Genomic DNA, 18,840 nt, shown 5'->3' on the forward strand with positions numbered 1-18,840 from the left:
CTGTGTGAATGTGCAAATTACGAGTGCGATCAATGGACGTGCACGACACTTTTGCTACACACTATACAGTTTCCCTCTGTTAATGCATCTGTGAGGTGGTGTGGTGTGTTCGTTTTTTTAGGCTGCAAATGAAGAAAGTGTGACCAAATCATTTGGAGGGTTAGAATAACGCAATTGCAGTATGGGGACTTATTGGCTCCTGCTTTCAAAATGCACTTTCACTTTGTTTTAATTAAATGTACACACAGTTAATGGACATATATGCATGGATGAGATGTGAAAAAAGTGGCCAGACCGGATGGTTGGAGTTGTAAAATGTCATGTTACTCTGTGTGTACTTGTCACCTGATCGCAACCCATTTATCGCCTTTTTGAAAAGACTTTGGACCTACAAAACAGCCAGCATATTTCCACCACATACTCGTCTCAACAGCAGAGAAGAAAACACAGTATCTCTGTATAGCATTCCCTGCCTTTCCAAAGGTTGAACTTGCTTTTGTTTGAGATACAGCAGTTTATTAGTGTAGTTTAACACGACACTGCATCATAATTAACATTTTGATCATACAAACTATTTTATACACAGTATAAAGCTACCTAAAAGATGGCACGCTACAAAGCATTTTTACACTATAGAAAATTAGAATCACTACAGCACAATAGGTCTTCTGTCTAATGTGACTTTTTTCCCCTTACTGAGTCACTCAGCAACAGTATTATCTTATATGATTATTTACACCATTTATTTCGAATGTGTGCGTGTGTGTGTTTGGAGAGAGGGCGGAGGAGTACTGGACAGATTCAAATTTATTGTTTGGTTTGATTGATGTAAGGTTGTCAGTTCCACTTGTTTGCACGGATTACGATGTATTGGGGATGTTCTACAGTATTGTTTGCCATCAGTTTCTCATGTTTTTTAAAGTTCTACAAGTATTTGGAGGGTTTGGGGTACACGATACCTTCGGAAGCCTATGTTGGACTTCATTTCCCACAATGCATCTGGCCGTCATCTTTCGAAACAGCTTTCTAGGCATTTTTTCTTTTTTAAGACAAGCGTGGACATGGGTTGTGTCTCAAGTGTTAAGCCTTTATATGTATTTTTTTTTACTTGCCTCTGGCTTGAGAGTAATGGAACGTATCTCGCTATGACGCTGTGATCCGAATGGAGAAGTGGAACCACGACACGCGTGTCAAGAAAAAGACACGAAAACGGAAGTTTGAAGCCATCGGTAAATATTTGAGCAAAAATATTTTCAGACTTGTTTTGAGACTTGAGTGACAAGTTTCACCAGGTGGATTCCCCCCCCCCCCCCTTTTCTGTCAGCCGTAGCAGTTTTTGTTTGTGCATTGTCAGGAACAGAAAGAAAGGAAGTACTTTTGGTCACGAGTGAAAGGCACTCATAGCTTGATTATTCATCTTTACATTGTCTGGAAGCGTTAAAAGCCAAGTCACCCGTTCTATTAATCATATCAAGGAGGAGGAGAATGGATACGTAACCCTGACTAGAAAGCTCCTCCTATGATGTAGGCGCTCAAGAATGCCATTTCATGTTCAGTATTCCATCAAGTTCGGATTAGTTTCAACGGGGCTGTGTGATCATCTTTCACGCGATTTCATTTGATGCTTCATGCAGCAGATTTTCGTAAAAGCTGACTTAGATGTTCCTGTTTTAGTGACACTATTGTATATTTGTAAATCCAACAAGGACAGACCTCTAAATTGTAAATAAAGACACTTGAATCCGCAGCAAGTCATCATGGAGCCATGTGCCCCGGTCGAGAGGGAGATAAGGACCTTGTCACTTTGCCGGCGTTTGTGTTATGCCGTCGGGCATTTTCTCAATGACTTGTGCGCCTCGATGTGGTTCACCTATCTGCTGGTCTACCTGCACTCGGTCCTGGGTCTTCGGAGCACCTTTGCTGGAGTGCTGCTGCTCGTCGGACAGGTGGCAGATGGAGTGTGCACTCCAATCATTGGATACGAATCTGACAGAAGTCCCTCCATGAGACACGGCAAGAGAAAAAGCTGGCATTTGTTGGGTGAGTTCAGAAGCATTTATTCCTGTAGTACTGTGCTGAAGGGGCAAAAAAAAAAAAAAACTATAACAGGAAGCAAGAGTATGCAGCATTTAAGTAGTTTTAATCCATCTGCTTCACCTAAAAGTTAAACTCAAATGTACAGATTGAAATACTATTTAACCTTTCATGCATGAATTAGACAAATTTTTGTTCTCTAAGCATAGACAAAATCTTTTTTAAGCTATGGATTTTCAAAAAAATCTCCAATCAATCAAATATTTCAATTAAAAATATAAAGCTGTTCAGTAAATAGTAGATGGATGGATGGAAATGTATACAATTGTTTTCCAATGCCAGGCAACAACATGCTGGCGGCCCCAGGCTCATGCGGCCTCGGCCTCGGCCTGGATCCACACTTAAGAGTTGCCTCAATTGAGAATTTCCCCAAAAAGTTTGCGTGATCAATTTTAAGTGGTAATAACACAGTACACCAGTAGATGGCACTACTATGTGCCATGGTGGCAAGGTACCTATTATTTAAAAATGTTCTTTTTGAGAGTGCCGTCACCGTGATGGCAAACAAACGCGAGAGGTTCTAGTTTTCTTCGGAAGGAAAAGCCATGTAAATGTCATATTAGTCACCCCTTCATGTTATTATGTCCTTTATGTTGTTAACAAAAAGTAGAATTTAAAATGTGGAGTTTTTCACAATTGTGGCCTGCAAAACAAAAACTACAATAAAATCAAATTGAGCATGTTCTAATTCTACCCACTGATGTCAATTTGTTTGAGCCTAAATTCATTTAATTGTATCATACGTAGTGCTCCAATAAATATCAAAGGGAAATTAGTTTTGAATAAACTTGATTTTGAAAATCCTAACATCTCCAAATATTTTAAAATGTGCAACCCAATTTTCAAAGTCTTGACAAATGTTCAAGTGCCGCAATGCTCGTGACATGGCACGTTTTCCTTTTTTTTTGCCTTCTCAGAATTTGTTTTCCAACTGGTTTGTTTGTGTTGTTTGTTGAAAAAGCTCATTGCACATCAAAGTCAACGTCTGCTTTCTTGTCAATTTCTTCACATGCCAAGCCACACAAAGAAATCGAAATTACGTTCCCACTATCCCACGGTGACAAGACATAGTACACAATATGCATACAAGTAAACAACACAAAAAATAAAAACAAGAAGGCACAAACAATGACTAAATAAGAGTGATGAATAAATAATAAATAAAGAAATAACAATAAATAAGAGGAGCAAGTGTGCATACAGCAGACAGTCAGAATAGAGCGCAAAAGTCGCAGCCGAGGGGGGAGAGAGTTCAGGATCCTAACAGCCTGGAGTATGAAGCTGTTGGTGAGTCTGGTGGTGCGGGAGCGCAGGCTCCTGTACCGCTCTCTTCCCAGAGGGCAGAAGATCGAACAAAGAGTGAGCGGGGTGACTCACATCACACACAATCGCGGTCGCCTTGCGGGTGAGATGGGAGGTGTAAATATCCTTCAGGGAGGGGAGTGAAGCACCAATCATCTCAGCAGCCGTGTTCACTATGCGCTGCAGGGCCTTCATGTTGTATTCAGTGCAGCTACCACCCCAAACAGCGATCCAACTGGAGAGGACGCTCTCAATGGTGCCACGGTAAAATGTAGTCATGACGGCCGGAGGAGCACTTGCTCGCCTGAGTTTCCGCAGGAAGTACAGGTGGCGCTGAGCTTTCTTCGCCAGTGATGCAGAGTTGGTGGACCAGGAGAGATCCTCACTGATGTGCACCCCCAGGAATCTGGTGCTGCTCACTCTCTCCACCACAGCACCGTCGCTGGTCAGCGGCAGGTGTTGGGTGTGACCCTTCCGGAAGTCAGCAACAATCTCCTTGGTCTTGTTGACGTTCAGCAGGAGGTTGTTGTCCCTGCACCATGTGGTCAGAAGGTCAACCTCCAACCTGTATTGAGTCTCGTCGCCCTTGGTGATGAGACCCACCAGAGTCGTGTCGTCAGCAAATTTCACTATGCGGTTGTCGCTGTAGGTTGCAGTGCAGTCATGCGTCAGCAGGGTGAAGAGCAGCGGACTGAGCATGCAGCCTTGGGGGGCCTCCGTGCTCAGCGTGATGCTGCTTGCGGAGTTTCATTTCCCCCCCACAAATTTCATAGAGTACAGTTGAATGAATTGTTGCTGACCATAAATGCTCAAACTGCTTCGGGCTGCTTGTCAAACTTGGCCATACAGTACAATAACTTAAAAAGGAATTCTTTTCAAAGTCAGATGACTGCGCTTTGATACTCTGCCCCCGTGATATCCTAACTTTGGTTTAAAACATTGAGCATTGTTTGTGTTTTTTGAAATCAGATTTTTGGCTTCTCATAATTACTTTTCTCCTGAATACCACTTAACACGCAAGTCAAACATTGGTGTACACCAGATGGATTTTTTTCTTTTTTTCAAACAATGACTAAAATTCTAATTGTGAAAGTACCTTTGGCTGACAATTCTATTTCTCCTGGCAGGAACCATCTGTGTTATCCTGTCTTTCCCTTTCATTTTCAATCCCTGCCTGGCGTGCTCAGCAAACACTCCCCAATGGGCCAAGGTGGTCTACTTTGCCCCCTTCATCATCATCTTCCAGTTTGGCTGGGCGGCCACTCAGATCTCTCACCTCTCCCTCATCCCAGAGCTGGTGTCCAGTGAGAGCGCCAAGGTGGAGCTCACCGCGTACAGGTGACGGACGGACAATGACATTTCCCTAAATATTATTTGTAAATAATTATTGCATGTGTGAGTAAAAAAAAAATATATATATATATATATTTAATTATTATTAGATTTAATTTAATAAATCAGTCTATCTTATAGGGAAATAATGCAAAAATAATTTACCAGAGACATTTTCCACATTTGATCCATTGCGGATGATGTTTTTACTACTTGGAAGTTTTTGTTCCCCCAACTAAAAAAAACATTTTAATGCTGGTTGTGCTATATTTAAGATGCACAAAAGCGAACCTGCCAGCACAATCTTACATTATTTGGGGTGACTCATTCACTTTCATTCGGTCAGTATCTGCTGCTTGTGCATGTAATTGGTGACTACCATTCAATCACAGCCTATATATAAATCCAACATTTCATTTGTCAGCATTTTGCAGACCAGAAAAGCACAATGGCGTTTTTATTTGATTAATATATTATAAATGTAATCTTTTCACCTACATTGTCACCATAATATGCATTTTTTTAGCCGTCTAATCCTTCGATTGGAAACAGTGTACGTGCCCAGTAGTCCAAAATAGACATCCCACATTAGCGCAGATGTCAAAGCATCTGTTTTGACACTAAAGTGCATCTTTTGTTTTGTCTCTTGGGCAGGTACGCCTTCACTGTGGTGTCTAACATCACGGTGTACACTGTGGCCTTTCTGCTCTTTCACTTTCTGGCTCAAGAGGACATAACGGACAACTTGAGCTCGGCGGACATTCCTCTCTTTCGGGTAAGATTGGAGAGGCACATTTTTGACTTCATCTGGAATGTGATGTGCTTCATGAATTCTGCTTCGTCACAAGTAATACAAATGCCACAATGACTATATTGACTTGTTCTCTCCCCGCACAACAGATGCTGTCTCTCATCGTATTGGGTGTTGGAGCAGTGTTCTCGTTCATATTTCACATTGGCACAAAGGAGAAGTCAGGAGAGGATCTCCTGCTCACACCTTCCCCTGATGAGGACGCAGCGCCTGTTCGAGTGTTGCAGTGGAAACATTGGCTTAAAGAGCCTTCTTTCTACCAGGTGACACACCTTGCACTCCTATTTACAAATAGCACAATTGCATGATAACACGGCGCTGTACCTACCACACAGAAATGTTTCCACACAATACATACTTCATTGCGTAAAGAGCTTTCACTAAAAGGATGAGATTAATGCCTAGATATAATTTCAGTCATGCAGCTGTATTTAAGTTTTTTTTTAGGTCAGTATGAAGCATTGACACGGAGGGTCCAAAGTGATTTTTTTTGGCTTTCATGTGGCCCTAAATCCCTGGCAGCACTCCGTCACAAGGTCAAGTGATCCTATTAAATGATTTTTGTCAGCACAGTGGTGCCAGTCAGTCATCCGGATTGGACACAATACGTTTTCAAAACTACAATTGAAAAAGCAACATGGCAGATTTTCATTGGCATGCCTTTTCCTCCAAGATGGCCTTTCTCTACATGTGCACGCGACTTATAGTCAACCTGTCCCAGACGTACATCTCCGTTTACCTCACCAACTCACTGATGCTACCAAAGGCAAGTAAGAGACGGACGGCGCCGCCACGCCACGCCACGCCATGCGATTTCTGTCTAACGTGTGCCTTGATGTCCAACAGAAGTACATTGCCATCATACCGCTGGTGATGTATGTCAGCGGCTTCGTTAGCTCGCTGACAATGAAGCCAATCAGCAAGCTCGTAGGCATCAGTGTGAGTAAAACATCCATTATGTGAACTTGCTTTATCCTCACAATACCTTAAGTAGGCTGATAGTCATGAGATGAATGCATGACTGTACTTTTCAGATGATGTATTTTGTGGGCTTGCTGCTGGTGATGGGCTTTGCCCTTTGGGTGTTTTTTGACAAAACAATGGGAGCTGAAAGCATCTACGGCGCGGCGGTGTTGCTAGGAGCTGGCTCGGCCGTCATCCTCGTCATGTCTCTCTCTATGACCGCCAAACTCATCGGAGAGCAAACGGTAAGCTCGAAAACAGCTTGTTGAGAAAGATAAGTAAAATTTGTCCTGCTGAGTCATGCCCGGACTGCGTCCACATTATTTTTTTGCTCCGTCTAAACAGGCTTACCCAAACAAACAAAATTAGGAATTGGATCTGTAGTTTTTCACAAGACTCAATTATCATTGCAACTCTCAAGTCTCTGAACCTTCACATGATGTCTTTCATTTGGCAGCAAAGTGGAGCCTTTGTTTATGGATCGATGAGCCTCACAGACAAGGTGGCCAACGGTGTGGGTGTCATCATCATTCAGAGTATCAGACCGTGCAGGTAAACATCACTGAAATGCTCATGTTAGGTATCGTAGAAACTTTGTTCATTCCATTTCATATGCAAATGCTTTACATTAAAAAAAAAAAAAAAGGTATAGGATAAACTTAATCATGCCCTCTGATTTTTGCATTCACTCAAATGTATTATTGAGTCAATGAATCCACTCATTTATAATGTTTATCCTCAATGGGTCAAGTAAGAACTAACTACAATAACTCCACTGTAATATTGTTAGAGGGTTTTTGGCAGTGACTCAAAGTTTGTGTTTTATTAAGTTTGCTTTTGATAATGAACAGGGTAATTGTTCAAAATTTGGCACAACACATTACCGTATTTTCCGCCCTAAAAGGCGCACCTAAAAACCTAAAATTTTCTCAAAAGCCGACAGTGCGCCTTATAGGCCAGTGCGCCTTATATATGGACCAACTGATGAATTTGTTGATCCATACTGGTTGTACACAGTGCTCTGCCAAACTGTTTCAGTACGTTTTAGTACGACTAGTAAATTACAAGGTCGCATCGCTTCCCAGCATTACGGCAACTGTAGTCAGGGGGCGTCACCGAATAGCTGTTGTACCCGCGAGGCTATTTCATGTCAAAATAGGCTGCTCTGTTAATGTTTCGAGTAAATCTACTGATCGATATGGAAGGGAAACATAGGTAAGTAATACCAATGCGTTAGATCGAACTTTAGTCAGTTCCGATCATTTTATAGGAGATCGTTTGAGAAACGCGATTGTTTACACTTTGCTGAGGCTCATGGGAGATTGCGAGCTGAGGCTCGTGAGACTTTGCGGATGGCTAATGCTATTGCGATAGCTGCTATACGTACCAGGCTATTTCCTGTCAAAATAGGCTGCTCTGTTAATGTTTCGAGTAAATCTACGGATCGATATGGAAGGGAAACATAGGTAAGTAGTACCAATGCGTTAGATCGAACTTTAGTCAGTTCCGATCATTTTATAGGAGATCGTTTGAGAAACGCGATTGTTTACACTTTGCTGAGGCTCATGGGAGATTGCGAACTGAGGCTCGTGAGACTTTGCGGATGGCTAATGCTATTGCGATAGCTGCTATACGTACCAGGCTATTTCATGTGAAAATAGGCTGCTCTGTTAATGTTTCGAGTAAATCTACGGATCGATATGGAAGGGAAACATAGGTAAGTAGTACCAATGCGTTAGATCGAACTTTAGTCAGTTCTGATCATTTTATAGGAGATCGTTTGAGAAACGCGATTGTTTACAGAGGGCTCGTTGGTTATTGGCTAGTGGATGCATACCGCAACCCTAGTCAACCTCAGTTTGATGCAGTATAGCTTCTATTTTATGCGCCTTATAATCCGGTGCGCCTTATATATGGACAAAGTTTTAAAATGGGCCGTTCATTGAAGGTGCGCCTTATAACCCGGTGCGCCTTTTAGGGCGGAAAATACGGTACATATTCTCAAAGAAAGAAGACCATTATTGTCAAATTTGGACCTTCAACCACAATTTCCCCCCCCCACCTTTAACCCCTTTGGCTTAAATAATAACTATCCAAACTTGCTTACTTGGCATCATTTTGGGGTCAGTATTTTACAATGGACACGGTAGTAGCAGATTCAAACAGCCTAAGTTACACTATGGTTTATGTTTATTCATATTCTGACTGCCATATGGAAACGTTGAAAGCTGATGAAGCTCCTGCAGTTCCGTTCGAATTTGCAGAATTGAGCGATCACGTCTACCTGTGGCACTCTACTGCCATCGTCAGGCCAACATGTGCAAAACACTTAAATGTGGGCAGATCGTTTGGATTGTTTGAATATTTAATTGTAAGGGAATAAATGACTGGATTACTTCCTGATTATTTTGAAATCTTACTTTAGGGGGTTTCACTTTTCCTAAGGATTTTGATGTCCTCTTACATAGATGCCCAACTCACCTGTTTTCTCTTTTTTTCCTCATTTATAGCACAGAGGCATGCTGCTCGGAGTGTATTTGGTTTTATCGTGACGTCATGGCAACGGTAACGGGAGGTGTGGCGGTGGCTGCTGCAGTTGGCCTCTTAACAATTCTCATTTGGCCTCTGAAGACGAGGAAATATGAATGATGGATTATTAGCATCATTCCTAAACTATGCTTTGAGATTGTGAAACTAAAAAAGTGTTAAATGCATGGCATGCTATTCTATTCATACTAAATGACATTTGCACACAATTTACTTGTTGTTTTGTTGAAATATTTTGTGTTCTAAAGTCAAAGCCATGCATAATGAATATAGATAGCTAACCTTATTTGTTATTCACTCAAACTCACTAACAGCTAACACTATGCAACGTAATCCTGAGGACACTAAACAAAATTGCTGTGTAGTACAGGCGATTTTTGTTTGAGTAAGTTTTAAGTAAGCTTGAAGTAAGTTTTTATGTTGTACAGTACATATTTCATGATATTTTCTGTCGTTGACTGGGAGAAATGACATAATTCTACTGCCTTATGTGAAGTGTGTGGCATCCATTTTAAATGAGGTCAAATGATGGTCCTTGCCGTATACAGAAAACAATTGAGTGATCAATCAATAAAAAAACTCAATCTCAACAATACTCAGTGTGTGATTGAATATCTATTTTTTCTGGTACAAAATATTACAATATATAAATATTTGTATAAATATCCCCCAAAAATACTATTCTTATTCATAATAATGTGTACTTGTCATCCCCCACTTTTATCTTGAGTAACTTGAGCGACTGTGGTATACTCGCATACCAAGACTGACCCCTGGCGCTAGAACACATGCAATGTTGCGGGTGTTATGCGGCCTGCCGACCTCATCACCGCGGACCGAGTAGACATCGAAACTCATTTAGTCCCAAGCTGCTGTGCAAAACGCAAGCAGGCGCTGCAAGTGGAGAAACACGCAACTATATATTTTTTTCCCCCACTTCAAATGACCTTAATGCCAAAACTACGCGGTGACGATATCTCGACAAAAGTGAATTATTTTTACTTTTAAGCAACTGCTTAAACTTGGAATACTTTTTTTTTCCTGCAAACAAGGACGGCCAGGATTTTTGCCTCCCAGCGGTCCTCAGGTAGGCGATTACACTAAAAAGGTGACAATTGAAAGCTAATGATGTGATACTTGATATATACACCTATATGTTTCCTAGATGCAGTGAAAGCCTCATAAAATAAATAATACAAGTGATATGACGTGAATGCCATTCGTAACCTTTCTCAAATAAGTAGAGCAATTCATTTACTATCAACGAGAACAAGACAATTCAACTTTTTTGAATTGTTTTCTGTGACAATGAAAACAGAAATGCTTAAGTTACCAGATATTATTATATACATTTCTTTAGTAAGTCTCAAGATTTGACATGCCTTCTGGCATACTAAATCTAGTCAGACTGAGACAAAATAACCTTGGGCTCAGAAGACTGTTGATAGTTGAACACCTGCAAATAAGCACAACATATATATATATATATATATATATATATATATATATATATATATATATATATATATATATATATAGTGTCACAGTTGTAGCTCACAAGAGGAAGGGGCTTAACTTTCTGTTTTTGACAGATGGGAGACATGTGATCATATGAGTGGAATTCCATTAGTGGCAACAAATGTCAGTTTCTGTTGTAGTGGCTAAACCTGGTCGGCGTCCGACCTGACCTCATCACGTAACATACTATATATGTCACTCAACAACCGCTGGGGTCAGTGTTATCATTGTGATGACTCTCATTCCGTACAAATACTTAATGATTTACAGTCGTTGTGGAATTTGGTGCAACAAGTCAAATAGGCGTTGGGAAAATAAGATCAATGTGCTTTGGTTAAGTAGCATAACAAGGGATGCATGTAGCATCCCATCACTGGTTCTTATTTCAATCTTATATTTGCCCAAAAAGAATGAGTGATGACAAGAAACTACTTTGCACAACCTGCTTGCACCTGCATTTCTTTCTTTTTGTCTCTTTGGTGTGGAGACATGACACACAGAGGAGCTGTTGTTCGGTACTCCCAAGACGGTTCCCAATTTTCTTTTTTTCCCTTTTTTGAACTCTGACTCCATGACAACAGTGTTCCTGTGAGAAGCCCTGACTTTTGCCCCTCCTGCTCCCCAAACAATGGCAAGCAGTAAGCACAGGAGGGGAATGTTGGACGTACACAGAGGAATGATAGCAGGGTGTCTGGGATGGAGGGAGGCTCTGAGGCGAGACCTCCTCTGTCCCATAGAGAAGGAAGAATTACGGCCGTGTAGACCCTGAACATGTCCAGCCTGAATTCAAGCGCTTGTGTTTACAGTGGCAGACATTACTTTGTTTTTTACACTAACCCGAATACTGCAAGTGTTTCCCTTGCAGCCTATTTTGGCTGAGATTCCATTGAGCAAATTGGAGAGTTACATTTCAGAAGTTTCTCCCCGCCCGGCGTCAAAGAATGGCTATTGTTCACTGGGGGCCTTGCCCCCTTGTAAGAGTTTTAGCAGAAGAAAAACTAAATGAGTTGAGGGCGGAACGTGAAGTCTTCAAGGCCCGCTCGTTGCGGGGGCAGCAGAAAGACTCCAACTGCCCGCGATGACTCAAAAAATGGAAGTATTGTTTGGCTGAGCTCCCCGTTTGCCCTGGTACAGACATCTCCACGCTGGTTCTGATTTGACTCCTTCAAAGCTGAGGTCATTTCTTTCCCTGATAATGCGAAAAAGCAGGTCTGAACTAGTTTGTGATAAGATTGTAAAAACCTTTTTCTGCCCCCAATAAAACAACATTTACAACAGCAATAAGATGAGATAGAGAAGGTACCATATGTCCTCAATTTGTGTGCATTTATTTTGGAGGATTTACTTTGGCCCAAAAAAAAAAAGAAGACTGAGAAATGTGCTGACCTTCATGCTGTTGTCAATAATATTGCAGAAGTTGAAGCGGGAGCTTGAGATTTCTTTCTTGTTCAATGTATCAGTAATTCATGATTTATTTATTTTTTAATTTTTTTATTTATATAGTTTTTTTAAATAGTTTTTTTAAAATATTTTTTTAAATAGTTTTTTATATTTTAATCAAGGTGAGCCATTTGATTTCAGTTGGGGTTCCAACAATTATTGACTCATTTGTGTTACTGCCTCATTACGAAGGCCAGTCACGCCCATCTGGTCCATATCAACCATATCAGACTTTGACACTCGCATTTGAATTTGCTCTCAGTGCTTGTTTCATCTCTTTTCCTTTGTAGAGATGTTTGACAAACAGCCCTATGAGAGTCCACCTGTGTACACCCCACCATCCAATAATGGCTTTGGAGCAGCGGGCAGCTTCCACGCTCCTCTGAGTGATTACAACGCTTACCCTCCGGCGCCGGGATCGTACTACGTCGAGGACAAGCCGCAGCACTTCTACAAATGGGTGTCTCCTCCGGGGATCGTGAAGGCCATGATGGCTGTGGTCATCGTGCTGTGTTTGGCCATCTTCGCCTGCGTGGCCTCCACTCTCATGTGGGACATGCAGTACGGGAACGGGATGGGAATGGGTTACGGCTACGGATCCGGTTACGGCGCCGGATACGGCGGCGGCAGCTACGGCTCAGGATACGGCAGTTACGGCAACTACCAGGGCTCCTACATTTCCCCTTACTCGGCCAAAACGGCAATGATCGCTATGGCGGCTATCAACTTCATAGGGGCGCTGGGTTTCTTCATCGCCAGCTTCTCGAAAGCCAGCGCCATGCGCAGCAGAAAGTACTTTCTGATCCTTCTGATTGCCAGTATCATCATGGCTGTGCTGCAGGTAAGAGCGAGTCACACAAAAAGAAAAGAACAAAGCAAAATAACATCCCAACAAGGACTGGACACGCAGTGGCCACAATATGGCCTTGAGTGTTGCAATTAAGCTGTTAATGATTCACTTGACCTCACGTTAGTATTGAGTTGGTTGAACAACAGCAGCAATACGGAAATATTCTCCAAAACACCGCACCTTCTTTTTAAATACAAGCCAGCAAAACATGATCGAAGTACTTTTATTGTCATTGTAACATTTTCAAGGAAGGTTGTATCTTTGATTTAGGAATGATTCGGACTTACACAGCAAAAGAAAGAAACTCACACGTCCTGTTTCTGTTTGAGGTTTCTTTAGCCAAAGTTCCATTGCTTTTGTTTACATTTTATATCCCAATAAGAGTTTCGTATCGACAACACCTTGATAAAAGTGACTTCAGTCTCAACAACATCAAATGACGGTCACGTTTTCTATGTTCCAGGGCATCATAAACATTGTTTATATAGTTGGCGTGAACCCCATGGCCCAGGGCACATCCAATGTGATTTACAACCCCATGCTCATGATGTGCCAGAGCCTCTACCAGACGGGCTATTCGCAAATGGGGGGAGTGGGAGGCTTCCCCATATACAACCAGTACCTCTACCATTACTGCTTTGTGGACCCTCAAGAGGTTTGTAGGATTATTTTCTTTATTGAAGACTGGATTTATCTTTTCTGCTTATCCGTTGGACAAAGACACGCACAGAATGTATTTGTTGCACTTATTCCAGGTCAAACAGTATTTGTGGGACAGCTTATCTTTAAAAAAAAAAAAAAATTATGATTTGACTCCTATGTCCCTGATATTTTTTTGTTTTTAATTTCTGATTTCCTGATTTTTTTTTTTTTTCTTTTTTTCAGGGAGTCGCAATGGTGTGCGGATTCCTGATGGTGATCGCCCTGGCTGTCGCCGCGTTCTTTGCACACAAAACCAGAGGCAAGATCTGGCGCTACGGCAAAAACAACATCTTCTGGATTGAGCCTCTGGTTGGCGGCAAGGCATCGGAAGGCAGAGATGTCGAGGACTGGGTGAGCCATGAGAGCTCCGTGCTCACCCTTGTGTCACATTGCTCTGACGAATGGAAATCATATTTGACCTTATGTATGTGACCCAGAGTTCTTAACTTTTCAATCTGTATTCAAGGCGACGGGGTCGGGGATTTTAATCCAGCCAGGCTGAAATAATCCATGACTTGTTTTGTTCTGACGAGGAGATGAAGTGAAAAAAAAAGAATGACATATGCTCCCCAATATGAACCCAGACTGTTTAGCTTTGTGCCATGTGGCGCATTATTCTCCTCTTAGTTTTACAATGCAAATTGAGTAAGTAGGTATCTCATGATTTATGTCGTTATTTATTTGCAATAAATGGAGATGCATGAAGCTCGGGTTTGCAACATAAATTGTTGTTAATCACACTCCCAGTGCTTCCTCTGATGAGTGACTTTGTTCACTCTTTTGGCTGTGAATGTTTGTTCATGGTCTACTACCTGGTTTCACTCAGATTAATCATTAGCTACCTGAGAAGATACAAGGCAAGCAGGTGGTTTCTACAGAGCTTTAAAAACAACACTCCTACGAGAGAGAGACTCATAGCTGAAACAGGGATTGATGATTAACTTGATATGGCGTGATTCAAATTTCAATTTGTCACTCCCCACGACTCAAATTCTCGCCACAGCACATTTGAAATGATCTTCTAGTGCGCTGTGTCATTTGTCGATATGTCACTGTATCTTCTTTAGTGGTCATTATTGCGCCACGTGTCACCACGCTGTGAGTCATCGGGCTGGTTTTGACACTGGAGCAGCTCGCCGAGGATGACCTCACACACACTGGCCTCATTCTGCTCAGCTCGGGCTCCATTGTCTTTAATTGATGAGCTCATTAGTGGTGTCAGCATGCAGCTAATAACAACAACGGCGGCTTACTATATTGCTTACTTGGCCATATCCAGATGCCACAGCTTCTACTATTCATGCACTTGTTTACTTCTGCTCAGTCAGAGGGCATTTTTGGGATTTTTGCCTGAGCTGTGCCCTTCAAATAGAAATCCCACGCAGCTGCAAGGCAGAAAGCTGTACTCTGATTATTATTTTGGGGGGGCTGGGCCGATGGCTGTCTTGGGGGAATGTACAATATTTGAAATAACATGTTTTCATAAAAGTTGGACTGTAGGGGGAAAAAAAAAAAAGAAAACTCCCACATGCTCTCTTTAATATGACGCACTAATGATCTTACTGCTACAACATAAAATCGACGTTATTATCCTGTACATGTTATTATAATTGTGACTAGATGTTCCAAGCAGGATGTGAGTCCAGAAAGGAACCTAGCTTTACAGTCTTTGTGATGTTTATGTTGTTGCGTCTGTTTTTTCCTTCCTGCGCAGGTGAACAATGTGGAGGAAAACCGCAGCGTTCAAGACGCCCCGACCCTTCTGGTGTCCGAGAAAGCAGGTGGTCCGCTCAACGCTTCGGCAAACAGTGTCATCTCCTACACCCCGGCCAAACTGGACGGCAGCTCTTTCAATGGGGACGCCTACGACAACAATGAGTGGGTCCATTGCGCAACCTCAAACATGTGACTAGTTATGAATAAAAACGTATCGCCCTACCCAAGAATGAGCTGTGCAGAGCTCTGACCTTTGAGCCAGTGTGAGATTATCTTTCCCCTCGTTTTCCGCCCATTTTCTTTTTTTTCAAGTACAGCGGCCATACGTCAAATACATATTGCGTACTCTTTATGATCATAATGCTGACAAACAAGCCACAATCGTTGTAACAGTTGTGTCTTTGTGTTGTTGATGTTGCTCCTCTGCTGGTTTGGATTCTTTTTCAAATTGCAGCCCCACAAAATTAGCCATGCTTGGTTTAAAAATCGATTTTTAGTTGATTTTCCCTCAAATGGCCCGATATCGATTCAGAGAACCCTTAAATTGAGCCTTTTAACACTAAAATATTTCATATTCAAGCAACGTGTATTTTAATTGACTTGATCCGACACTTAAATTTTGTAGATGTCCAGCGCAATCTGACCTGCTTTGAGTCCCTTTGTTACAATTGATTCCGTTTTCCTTTTCTGTCTTTGTGGTCAGATACTCTGAACGGACAATCTTACGGCCGTCAGAGGCTTTTTCCCACGGTGGGAGAACCAGCTCCAGTCCTTCAGAGGAGACCGGCAGAGGCCGCAAACCCTCGGCTAACCGGGCCAAGCGACGCAGACGTATCCCCGACATGGACGAGTCTCAGTACGAGACGGAGTACACCACGGGAGCCGAGACGGGCAACGAGCTGGATATGGAAGAGTGGGAGAGGTGAGACGTAAATCACACGCTTGGGATTAAAGAGCTGCAAACATCATGTAGATGACACATTTTACTGTTCTCTCCAGACTAGTCCTTAATTCTACGGGTTGAATAAATGACTGTTGGATTAGAAAAGAAAAGTCTGTTTACGACACACTTAAGCCAAAGTATTTGTTTGGAGAGGAACAGATGGATATAGATGACTATTTTTTATTTTCACTGGCACAAGTAAAAAAAAAAAAGCTGCACTGTATATTTGTTTGAGGATTAGTTAATCTTGTGTGGCATGCCGTTATATTCACGCATGAGGGAACTCGGCCAAAGGTACAAAGCAGTTCACTTTATTGTTTGCATAGACCTCAAATAGATATTCCAGAAACTTTTTTTCAAAGCCACCACAACTTGTTCCTTTCGGTCTTCCCTCCCAGCATGTACCCCGAGATCACATCTGATGAACAACGTCACAGCTATAAATCCGAGTTTGACGCTGACCTAAGAGTGTACAAGCGCATGTGTGCCGACATGGACGACATCAACGATCAGTTTAACAAACTTAGCAGGGAGTTGGACACACTCGATGACACCTCTGTTAAATATCAGGTAAGAGAGAAAATCTGATAATAATAGATCATATCTTATATTGGTTGGATGAAATGTCACACAGAGCAGACTAAACAAAATGCACTAAACCGATATAGTCATTGTAACAGTTTGATGTCAAAATTAATTCCTAATGGTAACAAATGACACACCACGAATGTAACACAATTATTTTTACTTCCTCAGGGTGTAGCAGAGGAATATAATCATCTGAAAGATTATAAGAGGGTAAGTATGTGCTTTTAATTTAACAGTGTGGAGAGAGATTTTGCCTATCGTTGTCGTCGGGCAGAATCCTCCAAAATCATCACCTTGTTGTTACTTTTCAGACACCAGAGTACCAGTCTAAGAAGAAAGAATGTCGCAGTCTGAGACACAAATTGTTCCACATCAAGCGCATGGTGAAGAAATACGACAAGAGCCACTCATAGACTTGGGCCATCTTGACAACGCTCCGCAAACACTCCAAAATGCTTCACTCACTCTCGGCTACGCTTGGACCACAGTTACTGGCTTACTGGGAAAGACACTGACACTGTTCTCTGAAGAACACAGAAGAAGAACACACTTGCACACAGGGAACATTTTGGATGTTGTAATGATGTCATTGTAATCTACAATATGATTTAGATATGGTTTTATCTTCATTTCATTTATGTGAGGCAACATACCCAAGTAGACAAATGACTCTTTGGTTGCCCATGGGTAATTAGAAAATACACAACATTATTGAGTAGAATATGTCACCTTTTAACCTTCATTAGGGTAATAATATTTGTAATTTTTTTCTAATTAAACTCCATGCTGAATACCAGCGTCAGTGAGACCAAAAAAAGTGCACCACTTTGACCACTTGTACTGTAAATAATTTCAACATCTGTTTATTCTCCATGAATAGTTTAGTGGTGATTTGTGTTTTTATTCTCTGTGGGAGTCAAAGGAACAATTCTACACTAATTAAGTATTTGGTTCTTGATTTCATCTTTGTATTGGAGTCACTTGTTCTTAAATAAGTAGTCATTTGAAATCTTCTCCTGCCAATTTGTGAAAAGAACAATGTCTGACTGATACCTATGCAAATATTTGTATGAAGTTACTTCAATGGCAATGAAAATGATTACGTTTGGTATTGTATGGATCAACTTAATGCATAATGTTACAATCAATTGTATATTTTTTAAATTGTATTTTTTTTTTTTTTAAATTGTGATCTGCCGTATACATGTACGTATGTTTTACAAGAACATTGTTATCTGATAAACATTTTGTGAACCATTTATTTTTGTATGCATTTTTTAAAAGCTATTACAAACCTTTGTAACTGACAGGCTAAAAAGTATTGAATTCATAAAACAATAAATGTTTCTAATTCTCTAAAAATTAATCATTTTTGTTTTTCAATCAAGGTAATGGGTGTGGCCAAACGGTTTCTCAAATCCGCCATCTTTATTACTAGGAGAGACTTTTATAGACCAAACAACTCAAGGATGGCGAAGTGGAGACATCGAAATGCTCCGTTGCTTCGTTTCATTGAGGCTTCAGTTCCTTCAATCTATGGAAACGACGGACACAGTAAAGCGGTAAGCTTGAGATGACAAAAAATCATTAACTCTAATTGACTTTTATATTATTGCGCGTCTACGATACCCTCGTTTTCATATCATTAGCATCATTAGCATCAGTCTTTCTGCTGATTTTAGCTTTGTGCGCTCTCTGGTTTCACTTGCGGATGTATTTTGAGTAGTTGTATCAGATGAATTGCATCGAAGATGCTCTTTTATTCTTGGGGAACACAATAATGTGTTAAACGCATTCGTTAGCTTCTCGCTAGCGCTAGCATTAGCTTACCGCTTAATAACTTGACTACAACGCTTGTTTACAAGACGTGCTCATAAAGATTGTGAGAGGATTTATTTTGTTACGTGGTATGTATGGTTGTATGGGCAATTCTTATGCTGTTGACATCTTTTAATCAATCAAAAATTTTGCGGCGCAAGTAAACACTTCCTCGGCTAAAAAACTACTGAGACCTGGTCTGGATCGCCACTGCCC

General features: G+C 41.3%; 2 protein-coding genes across 4 annotated transcripts; both read left to right on the plus strand.

Moving 5' to 3' along the window:
* Positions 1–93: 93 nt before the first annotated feature.
* On the plus strand, positions 94–9,644 carry mfsd12b (major facilitator superfamily domain containing 12b). Of its 2 annotated transcripts, none has more exons than XM_037248961.1 (9): positions 94–2,040; positions 4,524–4,734; positions 5,383–5,503; positions 5,629–5,802; positions 6,213–6,305; positions 6,386–6,478; positions 6,574–6,747; positions 6,960–7,054; positions 9,013–9,644. In XM_037248961.1, exons 1-9 carry the CDS (start codon positions 1,758–1,760, stop codon positions 9,149–9,151), a joined length of 1,383 nt encoding a protein of 460 aa, XP_037104856.1. In that variant the 5' UTR covers positions 94–1,757; the 3' UTR covers positions 9,152–9,644. The 2 variants fall into 2 exon arrangements, with proteins under 2 accessions (XP_037104856.1, XP_037104857.1); XM_037248962.1 differs by having other exon boundaries at positions 9,018–9,644.
* Positions 9,645–9,879: 235 nt separating this feature from the next.
* si:ch73-61d6.3 (occludin) lies at positions 9,880–17,970 on the plus strand. 2 transcript variants are annotated; one of them, XM_037248646.1, is made up of 9 exons: positions 9,880–10,136; positions 12,298–12,848; positions 13,321–13,512; positions 13,743–13,910; positions 15,274–15,437; positions 15,979–16,197; positions 16,617–16,788; positions 16,975–17,016; positions 17,118–17,970. In XM_037248646.1, exons 2-9 carry the CDS (start codon positions 12,300–12,302, stop codon positions 17,217–17,219), a joined length of 1,608 nt encoding a protein of 535 aa, XP_037104541.1. In that variant the 5' UTR covers positions 9,880–10,136; positions 12,298–12,299; the 3' UTR covers positions 17,220–17,970. The 2 variants fall into 2 exon arrangements, with proteins under 2 accessions (XP_037104541.1, XP_037104542.1); XM_037248647.1 differs by lacking the exon at positions 9,880–10,136 and adding an exon at positions 11,013–11,743.
* Positions 17,971–18,840: the final 870 nt, after the last annotated feature.

The sequence above is a fragment of the Syngnathus acus genome, chromosome 4, assembly GCF_901709675.1.
Source record: "Syngnathus acus chromosome 4, fSynAcu1.2, whole genome shotgun sequence".
Taxonomy (NCBI): domain Eukaryota; kingdom Metazoa; phylum Chordata; class Actinopteri; order Syngnathiformes; family Syngnathidae; genus Syngnathus; species Syngnathus acus.